The 12585-nt window shown below is 52.6% G+C and overlaps 1 protein-coding gene across 3 annotated transcripts in view; it reads right to left on the minus strand.

Annotated features, from left to right (window-relative positions):
- The window catches only part of Jdp2 (Jun dimerization protein 2), a 41901-nt gene extending 31194 nt beyond the window's left edge, over positions 1–10707 (minus strand). Inside the window, exons 1-2 of one of the 3 annotated variants that reach the window (XM_057783284.1) lie at positions 10133–10592; positions 880–1100 (exon numbers count right to left, since the gene is read on the minus strand). In XM_057783284.1, coding sequence (XP_057639267.1) covers positions 880–1100; positions 10133–10562 — 651 coding nt within the window. In that variant the 5' untranslated portion in view covers positions 10563–10592. Of the gene's footprint in view, positions 1–879; positions 1101–10132 lie in introns of all 3 variants that reach the window. The other 2 variants (XM_057783285.1, XM_057783286.1) reach the window with 2 other exon arrangements.
- Positions 10708–12585: the final 1878 nt, after the last annotated feature.

Here is a 12585-nt window from a genome sequence, read left to right on the forward strand (position 1 = left end):
CACAGAGGCTCACCTTAGCATGTGAACGCTTCCTGCAGGCAGGACCACACACACATGATGCTTGGTTACTGCCTGTTCCCAGCCCATCCCAGCTACCTCTACATCCTACCCCTGGCTCCCTCCAGGTGGTGGGTTTTTAGAAGGCATAGCTCGGCAGGAACCCTCACCAGATAAACCTTTGGACAAACCAAATCACCCGCTCTGGGTGAGGCATGCACTACACTGGTACACACTGGTAACCACGCTGGGGACTGTTGCCTCTCACCAGTCGCTGGGGAACAGCTGTCCTGACACACGCGGGTCCTGAGAGCAAGCAGCAGGTGCAGGAGACCTCAGAAGGGGGTGCCTTCCATGAGTCAGTCCTCTGAAAACCCCATCTCAGGCAGATGGTGCTGGGGACTGAAGCCATGCCTATCTCTGCAGCAGCAGCGTAAAGAGGAAGGCTCCACTCTTTTTTCCCCTAACTTCCCTTGTTCAGCTCTAGATGGGAGCCCAAAAGGGTAGAAGCGGTGATGTGACCATGGACACTGACTTTTAAAAAGAACACGATGCCCTCTATGCACATCTCCATGACCACTGTTGATCCTCCCAGCACCCTGGAGAGACTGCTAAATAGGATTAGCATCGCTCTCCTCTCACCTCCTAGACCCACAGGCAGGGTAAGCCTTCCGCCCTAGCCCAATGTGGCTCAAACTTGAACACATGCATGAATACCCCAGAACTTGGTAAAAATATAGGTTCTGACCCTGCTGGGGTGAAGTCTGAATCCCCGTCTCTCCTGTCGGTTCTCAGACCACACACTGAAGAGCACAGCTAAGGTTCCAAGGTGTGTTTAGAACCAAACCTGGAAACCTGGGCTTTGGGGAACAAGGGTCTCACCTCACTCTTCACGGGTTGGGGCCTCTTGCCCAGTTTCACCTCCAGGAAGTGCAAGGGCGCAATCATGGCCCCAATGTTGCGGATGTCAGCGTATTTCAGCTCCTCTGTGGTCAGAGCAGAGCTGGGAAGTCCGGTGAGGGGGCCGAGCCCTGGTAGAGAACCTGCGGTCACTGAAGGGTCTGGGATCTGCCCAGGCATCATAGCAGGAGTGGCAGGCCGGCCTGGGGGGGTTGGAGAAAAGCAGGAGGAGCTGGTTAGCATGAGGAGAAGAGGCTCTGTGACCGGCCAGAGCCCATCCTTTCCTCACCAGGGTTCCCCTGAATCCTTTCTCCTTCCAGGCAGGCGTTCTTCCTGCCTGCAAGCCCCAAGTCCTGGTGATGAAGGGAAACTCAGCCAACTGACTCACACGAAGGCCATCCATCCAACTGTAGACAACGTTTATCTGGCTCTGGCTCGGCTCCAGGTTGCCCGTAGTCGTACCACCCACCACACCAGACCTGAGCAGAATCCCTTGCAGAGGCAGAAAGACAGCTCCTGGGGCCTCTGCACTAAAGCTGCTGGACGAGGTCTCACCAGCAGCGGCGGCATGCACACAGATGACAGTGGAATCTCAAGCACCTTCGCACCTGTTCAAGAGGCAGCTATTTTTGGTCTGGCGTGGTGCCTCCCCTCAAATCACACATCCTACTCTGCACACTTGCGAAGTCACCATGAATACAAGATGAACTTAAGCGGAGTGAAAGGTGACTGTGTACGTGTCCAACGCCCAGGGAACAGACAGGGCTAAAGAAGAGGGACTGAACTTGTATGCACTCTCTCCGCGCACCACCAGGAAAGTCCTTAAAGATCTCTCTACTTTCAGAGCCCCATACAAGGAAAGACAGATGCAAACTTGAAAGGGCATAAAAGGGGGATCAACGCCCAGGGAATTGTTATTTCTTCCTTCCCTTTGCTGAGGAAATCTTATGGGTACGACATAGTCATTCCCAGGCAGATACAAGGGAAGAAAGTCTGTTGGCCAAGAACCATATCTAAACATCTAGATGTATTTAGTCCTCCAGCCCACCCATCCATCTACCCATCCACTCTTTATCCTTCCATCCATCCAATTACTGACCAGCTATTAGGAGCCAGCAGGCACTACAACACGGAGGTCAGAGTCTCATAGCCTTAAAACAGCCTTGTATAGGGCATTCTAAATAAAACCATTCACACATTCCAGTGTGGTAAGGGGAGTAAGTTCTTGCTTTTCCCACCGCTCTGCCCAGGTCCATAAAAACCAATCTTTACAGTCTTAGAAATCAAGGGTAGTGGGCAGCAATGGACATGCGTTCAATCCTCCCATCGTCTTCCGTCTCTTTGTGGAGGACAAATAGGCCAGGAAGGGGAGATGGACATCTACTGGATCAGGTTTCTCTACTGTCAGAGTTCAACTACTCACAGGCCATGTTTGGGGCGACCTGTCCTCATACACAAGTGACCCTGGAGAGTGACCCTCACCACCTGTCCTCATACAGTTTCTCGGATCCAGACCAAGAGAAGGGTAGACCTGGAGTTCATTTTATCCTTGAAGACAAGACACACTATCCATCCCACCTCAGCGGGGAAAACCCCTTCCCTACCAGGGTCTTGGCCCTACTTATTTTTAATTTTCACTTTATTTGGTGTGTAAAGGTGTTTCGTCTGCGTGTATGGCCTGAAGGCTAGAGCAAAGTGCCAGATGTCCTGGGACTGGAGTTACAGACAGTTGTGTGTACTTGTTGCTGTTGTTGTTTTAACTCTTTAGGGGCTCCACCACCCAACTCCCAAATAAATACACAGAGACTTATTCTTACTTATGAATGCCCAGCCTTAGCCTGGCTTGTTTCTAGCCAGCTTTTCTTAAATTATCCTGTCTACCTTTTGCCTCTATTCTATATACCTTTCTTTCCTTTTTACTCCGCAGCTGAGGGGCTGACCCCTGGCTTTCTCCTCTCCTCCTTTTCCCGTTCTTCCCTCTTCTTTTCTCTCCTCCTGTTTATCCTCTCTGCCTGCCAGCCCCGCCTATCCTTTCTCCTGCCTAGCTATTGGCCATTCAGCTCTTTATTAAACCAATCAGGTGTTTTACACAGGCCAAGTAATACAGTACAGCCTTACAGAGTTAAATGAATGCAACATAAAAGAATGTAACACATCTTTGCATCATTAGACAAATATTCCACAGCAGAAACAAATGTGACACATCTTCAAATAATATTCTACCGCATTTGCGAGCTACCATGGGAAGGCTGGGACTGAAACCCAGGGCCTTTGGAAGAAAAGCTAGTGCTCTTTCCTGCCGAGCCATTTCTCAAGCCCCCTGGGCCGGTCTCTTAAAAATACAAGAGCGTTTGCACCCTCAAACGACAGACTTCATTGGATGTTATTTGTCTAAAGAAAGGCAGACCTGGATGGTGAGTTAACCATTCCCATGGTACTGCAGGGCCTCTGTCCATCACGTTGCTCACAGAGTCCCTGTTTTTACGATCCTTCATCCTAGCTCCGCCTATTATACCCTCAATGTCTGTTCTCCCTGATCTTAACACCCTCTTCCCACCTCCTGAGCACCCAGTGTGCCCTGGGCCACCTCAGAAAAGGACCTGAGATTCATTTACATTGAGTGACAGGCTCACAGCCAGGGAAGGCCCTGAACTCATCTGAACCACATCCTCATTTTGCATGAAGAGAGGACGAGCCTGAAGCTCAGAAAAGTAAAATGACTTGCCCAGGGTCACACAACCAGATAAGGACAAAACTAAGACTAGACTCTGGTCCGTTGTTTTAGAACCCTGCCTTTTTCCCCAATTCCCTTTGGGAGGTTCAAGAGGTGTTAATGCCTTCAGTAGAAGGCAGTGTCCCCTCCTGACAAACTTTCAGCTCAGAGCCACAGTACACAACCCTCTGTTTCCTAGGAGACCCAGTAATAGGAAGTTCTGCCTAATGGCTCCAAAGCAGCTTGAATAGGAGGGACAGCCCTGAGACCCCTCCCACATGGACATACCTTAGCCCCAAGATGGTATCCAGAGTCAGGGACAGAGTGGGGTCTGTGATGCAGAGGGTCTGAAGCTAACACAGGAAGACGCCTCCCCAGAACGCCCCCAGGCAAACAGCCATCCCCTCCCCCCTCCAGGAGAACAGGGAAGGGGCAGCTGCCACTTCTTCCTCGTCTGTGGCAGAGCTTTGCCAGGGTGCAGCTAGTCAACCCCCCCCCCCCGCCAGAACAGGTCATGCCAGCTGTTGTTCTGGTGACCCCATTGCCTACTGTCACCTCTGGCACACACAAAGCACAATGAAGAAAGGCTTGGTGAACGAGTACGTGCGAGAAGAAATGAACAGTAGCAAATTCATGGCCGAAGACTTCAGTATGTAGGGTACAGATCTTTCTGGAATCTCAGAGGCTCTCTGCTCATAAAAGCCACACTTTTACCTCCAGGCCATTTGTTCCCATAGAAGAGCCCAAGAGAAAGCCCTGAGGGCTTTGGCCCGTTTCTCCTCTCAGACATCCCTAGGAGATGGAAGCCAGACCTCATTCTGTTCCCGGAACGGCAGGCTATGTTTGCAGCTTCTGTTTACGTTCCTACAGATGGTATACACGAGACACTAACAAACACTCTTGACGAATAATGAATTTTCTGCTACCGAGGAACCCCTTCTGGGAATAGTTGTCCCCCAAATTCTTGCCATTTTCTGCTCCCCTATAAGTCTACCCCAAAGACAAATCTTGGTCAGGGGACCAGATACCAGGTTTTCCTTTGAAGAAGCAAAAATCACCCTCTCCTTCCCCTGCTTGGGAACCCTAACTGCTCAGGCAAACCACAAAGTCCTTAACACATGCCATTCCTAGGAGGCAGCCACAGCGCTGACATTCACCAGGGAGGAGTCATCTGGGCTGCCTGGGGGAGGGGGAGGGCAGAGGAGCAGCAGCAAAATGGAAACCCCTTCATCGCAAAGCCACCAGTTGGCTATACAAGGCCAAAGCGCAGCTTTTGGTGTTTTGGACAACAAAAAAAATTCCGTGTGATTTAGGGAATTTGTAAAAGTCAAAGGGTTGGCGGTGCTAAGAGGAGTCTACTACTTCGAGCAGGACACAGGAAAGATGACAAGAGGCAAGTCACTCCCCTCAGCACTTGTTCTTGACAGAACAACTTGGCGGGAAAGGAGAAGTGCACACTGGATGCCCAAGAAGAAAGACCTGAATTTTTCTTCCCTTCGGGGCCTAGGAGGTCTGCAGTGACGAGAGACACCCTTCACGGCTCCATGAGGAACTAGGATCATGAGTACAGGTCAAATTCCCAATTTCCCCCATTTGGGATCTTTGCCTAAAACCACAGGAAAGAATCCAAAGGGACTATGGCGAGTTGGGACACTGACTAGGGATAAGTGGGAAACCAGCCAATGAAGGGAACCCAAGCTAGGTATGTACCAAAGTATCACCTGCTACTTTGTATGCAAAAACAAAAATTAATTAAAAAAAAAAAAGCAAACAAACAAAAATTTTGGAAATGCCCAAAGCCAGGATGACAAGCTCAGTACAAATAAGACTTTTAGAAAAGGCTCAAAAGGTCCCAGGGCCCCTAAGCCACTGTGGAGCTAAGATAGAACCAGCTTGGAGAGACGGACCAGATGGGCTCAACGGGTAAGAACTGGGGGAAACATTAGTATTTATAAGTCTGTCTGACTTCCTCGGGGACTTGGAAGAACGCAGTAGGGTGCTGTGTTGGATGCGCAGAATTAAAAAATCCAAAAGCTTTTCCAGGCCCAAAATAGCCAGTGTCAGATATTAGCACGAAGTCCTTCCACTCTGAGTAAAGGGAGCTATAATTTATTCAGCTTCCCGCCTGCCTTTCTTGATTACTATATGGGAAGCAACACAATAAATACCTCACGTCTATTTTGTACGCCTGTAAGTCATGGTCTTACCTTGGCAAGCTACACACGTGAAGGGCTCTCCTTAAATAATCAGTATCTTCCTCTAGAGTGCCAAAAATAAGTTTGTGAAATTAAAAAAAAAAAAAAAAAAAAAGACTAGTGGAAAGGGACATGGAACCTAACTTCTAGAACATCAGAAAAAGTGCAAGCTCCCTGGGCCCCTAGAAGGACAGCTGCTCTCCACAGCAGCCAGCCTGGGCTGACAGAGGGAATAATGGGTAAATGGACGTAAGATGGACTTGGGTTTGAGGCTCCGGACTGAGAGAAAGTAGAACAGGAAGGAAGAACAGAGCAGGGGCTGAGCAAGATTGCCCATGCAACCCCAAGAGCAGGACTGGAGCCAAAGTCACAGGTAGGCAGCAGTGATCAAAAATCAGGACGACTTAGGAGCTGGGCTCTGGGAGGCTCCCAGGAGGGTAGAATGTCCACGGAAGGGGACAGAGGTGGCAGGCAATGACCAGAGTGCAGGACCCATGGTTAGGAATCCCGGGTCAAGCAGGATATGATGGGGTTAAGAAATATGGCCAAAGTCTTAAAGCAAGGAAGCAAGGCCAAGGCCAGGAGATGATTTATTTTCAGTAATCTGAATGGTTCTGCCAAGCAGCCTTCAAAACCTAGAAACCTGGGGCCGGGGGCTAAGGGGCAGGGAAAGCGCCTGGATGATGGTAATGGCTGCTCTGAAGTCTACAGGCCAATGGGAGGGGATCCACAAAGCCGGATGGTTCAGTGTGAAACCTTGCTATCTTTGGGACCTCAGACAAGCCTATGACCGCTCTGTGCCTCAATTTCCATGCTAGAAAGCAGGAATGACATAGTTTGCCTTTAGAAAATTAGATTACTTATCATTTGCAAAGCACCTGGAACAGTCCTTCGCTTGATGAGTGTGGGGGGGTCAGTGTGGCACAGCATTCCTTCCTGTGGAGGCATCAGAGCCAGACTACCCCTCAAGACGACCTCAGGATCGTCCCTCTCTAGCAACGGTTTCTCTTCCCATCATCATGAAGAGGATTCTCCCCACAGGATTCCCTGCGCTATCAAGCCACAAGAAGGCAGGGCCATATTGCACCCTGACAGTAAACTACAGCATAGAAAGGAAAGGTGCTGAGCCAGGGTTGGGTACAAAAGAACAGAAATGAGGCCTGGCACCTTCAACCTGCCTCGGTTTCTCCTAAAGTGTCCTAAAACTTGCAGGTCGACGTGCAGTGGCATGCGTTCTTGGCCGCAGGTGCTACTGATGGGCTAGGGCTGTGGCCCTGCTCAGAAAAAAAAAAAAAAGTCTTTCACAAAGCCCTGCCTACAAACACAGCTCTGCCCTCTGCCCAATGTAGAGGATCAATAAATGGCACCAAATGGTCTGTCAAGACCCATACTGAGGAAGGCTATAAGGAACGGAGAAGGTCCTAGCACTCCTCCACCTTCCCTCAGCTCTGTCCCTCAGTGGCAAGGCACAATTCAGGGGACAGACCATAGTGTATGATGGCTTTGGTCCTGAAAAAAAAAAAGACATTGGCCAGCTAAAGTTTCGGAAACACCAAACCCCATGGGCTGCATCCAGAAATCAGACTTAATGGTGGGCTCTGGCCAGCCTTCCCACCTCCAGTGTGTGCAAAGAAAGACTGGAAATTCCAAGCCTAGGTCACTAAAGCATTTGTTTCTGCTGAGTCTCAACAAACCACACACACACACACACACACACATGAACACACACACGCAGGCACACTGAGCTTGGCAGCCCCGGAGCTCCAAGACGGGTAACGCAAACCATGGAATCGACTGCCAAGACAAGCAATAGAATGAGCCAGACCAAGTTTCATTGGCCACCATACGTTCCATATGGCCCAGGACGAAGCCAAAACAGTGTTCTCACCCCCCTCAAAGGCATAGGAGACCCTCTGTTTTCAAACACACCTCCACAGAGCCTTAATTAAAGGAAAATGGAAAAAGAGTGTGCCTGTTACTCTCGGCCTGCCTACAGAGGTATCCGCACACGGAGCCCTGCACACTCTTTCTCTTCCTCCAGTTCTGAGCTTCAGACATAATTCATTCCCTTGGAAAGAAAAGTCCGCTGCATTCTGCCGCAGAAAAGAATGTAAGTTGTCCTCGGCCCTGGATAAGGTTGGAAGAGCTGAGAAGAGTTCGTGCTGAATGGCTACAGAGCAGGCCAGCCTAGAGTCTGTGCTGATTCCTTCCTTCCCAGAGGAAAGAGGGAGGGAGGGAGATGAGGAGAGGGAGTCGGGATATGGACTGCCACACCAGTAGTTACTCCTTAAGAGACAGGCCCCACAGCTCCTGGCTCTGCAGGCTGAGAAAGGTGGGAGAGGGGACACCCTGCACACAGGTGGGAGAGACAACAGATCCAGGGGGTGGGGGAGTTCCCTGCTGGCTGCTAAAGTAGGCAGGAGTTTTTCCTAAGTGACACAGTCACCATGACAGACAAACCTCCTGAGAGATGACTGCAACCAATGTATTGACAGAAAATTCAGAGGCCTTCTCGGCCCCCCCACCCCCATCCTTCCTGCAGCCCTTCAAACCACACAGCACCCAGCTCTTCAGAGAGATGCTGGAGCTGCCTGCTCCTCTGAACTGACGCCAGCATGGAGGGGAAACAGAGGATTCTTTGAGAAATCTATCCTCCCTACTTTAAGCACAGCAAAATCTCAAGTACCCAGAGGCAGAAGAATAGTTCACGTTTCTATTCCCCTGAACCTCAGGTTTTTGCAAAACCAAGAAAGAGTCCGGCTCACACCTGAGCCCTGCTTCAACTCTCCCCTAGAAACCTGCACAGGAAGATAAACCTGTCATCCAAGCTGCAGCCAGATTTGTTGAAAAGCAGTGAAAGCTCGCAGGGAGGGGAGTGATTTTTTTCATCCCTTTTTAAAGGGATACTTGGGGATGGGGGGGAGACAGTTGCTAATAGTCCTTAGGACAAGCAGGTACCCACCCTGCTGTGGTGTAGATCCTGTTTTCTTGTGTTCACTGAACTAAGGTCCTGGGTAGAGTGGACTAAGATTTTTAACAGTCCACACAGGGCAAGCCCTTCTCAGACACGGACCTATGCCACCGCACCCTATTCTGAATGCCACAGGGGAGGTGCCACTCCACCACACAAGGGCTGGGCAATCTAGCAGGAGCTGTCTCAAACAGTCGATTGATTCCCTTCTTGCACCAGCTTCTCCACCTCTATTCCCAAAGGGCCCATCCATTTCTGCAAATGAGCCAAGACTTCCCAGGCTTGCCAGCTCCCCCAGGGACCCAGGCAAAGCCTGTCTCTGCCACTCCAGGGTCCAGGAGTCCAGATGGAAGGCCTAGACTTCTTGGAGAAGAGGGACAGAAGAGTGCCCTCTAAAACTAGGCAGGTTACCTAAATAAGCCTGCTTACCTTCTTATGTAACCTGATGTGCGAGAACGGGATCCCAAGGGAATCCGGGACTACCCCGTGGTTCCCTCCTAACCCAGCCAAAGCCCGTGGCAATGGTCCTGAGCAAAGGAAGCCCCGTTGGTTAGATACCTTTCCCAATACCCTCCTCCCGGTCCTGCGGAGCTTTGGAGACTGGGGCGCGACCTGTCAGTTGGTCTGGGGTGTGCATGTCCCCCTCGAGTTCCCCCGCAGTCCCCACGACAGTTTTCTCCCGCTCACCCCGCCCTCTCCACCGTCCGTGCACAGCACCTCCCTGCACGCGCACTAGGGGAGGAGAGCGGGGCGGGAGCGCCCCGCTGTCCCGGCCGCAGACAGGATTGCCCGGCCCAGTCCGGCAAGCCACGGGTGGGCAGCGGTTGCAGCTCTTCCGTAGAGCGCTCAGGGCCCCGGGTTGGTGGGAGCCCCCGGCGGTAGATACTACGACGGTGGCCGCCCCAGGTACCCGCGGCGGCGCGCCCCGCCTACACCCCCCGCCCCACCCCCCGGGCACCCACCGTGCAAAAGCCGCTGGCGGAGGCGGCGCCCCCGGGCCCAGAACCCGGCTGCAGGCGCCGTGCCCACTCCGCGCCGCTGCCGCTCGCTGCCCAGGCCCGTCCCGGCCCGGGAGCAGCCGCGGCGCCAGCCCCGCCGCCGCCGCCGCTGCAGCCTCTGCCGCCGCCAGCGCCCCCCGTCGCGGTCGCCGAGCGTCCCTCCCGCAGGCTGTGGCGGGCGGCGGGACGGGTTGCATCAGCCCCGGCTATATAGCGGGCCCTGAGTCGCGGCGGGGAGGGGTCGGGAATGCGGAACCGGCCGAGCTGCCAGCTCCACACGTCAGAGGGGGGACGGAAAGGAAGAGAAGGAGGGGACGGGGAGGAGGGGGTGTGGATCGCGCGCTTCACACCCACTGACCTTCACCTCCCCCGCCGCCGGCGCCCTCCTCCCGTCGCTGCTCGCACTCCTCCGCCTGCCGGGCCGGCCTGGGCCCTGCCATGCTCGTCCTGGCAGCATCACGGTCCCGCGGCGCACCCCGACCGCGGCTACCGAGAGCGCGAGGCAGCAGGACCCGGCGAGCGGTTATGTAAGCGCATCCCCTGCTCGGCCGCGCGGCCGCCACACCCGAGGCGCTGAGCAACCAGGGAGGCAGCCACGCAAAGGCGGCGGCCGGACAAGCGGAGAACCCCTTCCAGCTCAGCCCTCGCTGAACCATCGTTCTCCTCCGTCCGGTGCGCTCTCCTCCCTCCCCCGCCTCAAACCCAGAGCGAGGTGACGTTCCGCGCAGTGATGTCTTCGGACGCTGCAGGATCTCGCAAGCCTGTTTTGTTTTTCCGTGCAGGAGCATGGGCGGAGAAATCAGGCGTTTGAGAGCCTCTGTCCCTACCCACTGTCCACCAAAGCAACCCGAGGTCCTGAAGCCACGCTGTGAGTGGACAGAGACCCAGACTGGAGCTGCAGTTTGAGGCCACTGTTGTGTCAGTGGCTGGTCCAGTTTGACCCAGGGCTCTTTGCCCAATCCTGCAGGCTTTTGCCTTCTTTTAACAGGACACAGCAGTGAGCAGACCTGACTTCTGCAAGACCTCCAACAGCCTTCTTCCTCAAGGACTCTCAGGATTGGCTTCCACACCCTCCTCCTAACCTCCTACGGAGGTAGATGGTAAAGGGCACTCCAGAGAGAACATGACAGTCCTTCGGAGGCTGGTACACAGAGCCCTTTGGGAATAAACACATGTGGCACCTGAGAGCTATTACTTTCATCCCAGGTCTTCAACCCCTTGAATGACCAGTCAGCTCCCCCCTCCCCGCCCCCTTTCTGCTTAAGCCAGAGAGAGGTGACAATGTTGACACTCAGTGACCTTCAGACTCCTTTTCAGAGAGACAGCAGGTCATCACCCAAAGAAGAAAGGAAGTGAAAGAAAAAGCTCAGAGAGTACAGATGCTCAGAGTGAAAGACTTCAGCACCAATGAGCCAAGCCTGACGGACGAGCACAGCTCCACGTGCTTGCCTGCTGGGAGGCATCATTCTCTATGCTTTCCACAGGGGAAAAACAGGTTGACTAGGAAGAGACTGTTCAATGACATCGCCTGTCCATCGTCACAGTCACCATCAGCAACTCAAAACACTGATGCAAGAAAAAGGAAATTAGGACCTTCAGAGGAACACACTCTGCCAACTCAGTAGTAATGGGATAGTCTCGTAGAAGAACCTGACTCTCCATCCCAGAAAAGCCAGCGACACCTTTACCAGGGCACAAAAATCAAAGCTGGCGACTGTGAAAATGGCTTACATGATGTTTCTCCCCCAAGATGAGGGTCTGGACATTTATGTGAAAGAAAACATTGAACACGGGAAGCATTATTTTATGTATCCTCTGTTGGGACTTTGAAAAAGCTAAACTGATCTCTGTGCAGGGACTAATAATTAACATGTGTGGTTAAAGTTGGTCCTCTCCACGGCGTACTTTGGATTGTGGCTGGGTGACTGGCAGTACTACTGGGCCTTTGCTTCCTACACAAATTGAGTATGCTATAGGGAAGGCACTAGGAAGGCCACTAAGGAGTCTCTTCCCTCTCATCTCCCATAAAATCCCTTTAGGCTCCCCCTTTCTGATACAGATGTTCTCCGGTTTTATATACACATACAGCTCAAGACCTGTCTTCCAGCCATACTGTTTCCTACCAGACCCCTCTCAGCAGCCATTGCCCGTGGGAGAGGCTGAGAGGGAAAGGCCATGGCTGGCTCCTCTGTGCAGACTTGCAATCTCCTGATGGAACTGATCTACCTCGGGCTCCCAAGGAAACAGTGGTCTAGCCTAAAGCAATCTGAATTTAGGTATCTCCTGCTACTAAAAATAGGTCCTGATTAAGATACACAGCCATGGCCGGTGAGCTGATTCAAAGGCAATCACGTAGCCCAGACCAAAGGGATGAGAGTAGGAGTTTTCCCAGTTGGCTGGGAAGAGAGACTACTAGAAACTGACCTGGAATTCATAGGTGCCACCTCAGCAAGGGAGTTTATGGAGGGAAGTCAAGCCACCAAAGAGGGAGTGACAATGGAATGCCCATGTCCAGCCAGGCGGGCTTTTCTCCCTACCCCTGGAGATTTCATTTAGGGATCTGTGAACTGTGGCTTGTCTGAAGCAGCTTGGGTTTAGATCTCCTAGTATTTGCTCCCGGAGTCCTCATGGAGGGAGCGCGTGTTGGAGTGGGGATAAAGCCCCGTTAGTAGAGTGCTCTCCTAGCCTGGTCCCTAGCATCAGCACACATTCGGGGGAGTGGAGCAGACCTAGAAACTCAGTGTTTGGGTGGTAAGGGCAGGAGGATCTGGAGTTCAGCTACACCGTGAGCTTCAGGTCAGCCTGGTATCT

The sequence above is a fragment of the Chionomys nivalis genome, chromosome 10, assembly GCF_950005125.1.
Source record: "Chionomys nivalis chromosome 10, mChiNiv1.1, whole genome shotgun sequence".
Taxonomy (NCBI): domain Eukaryota; kingdom Metazoa; phylum Chordata; class Mammalia; order Rodentia; family Cricetidae; genus Chionomys; species Chionomys nivalis.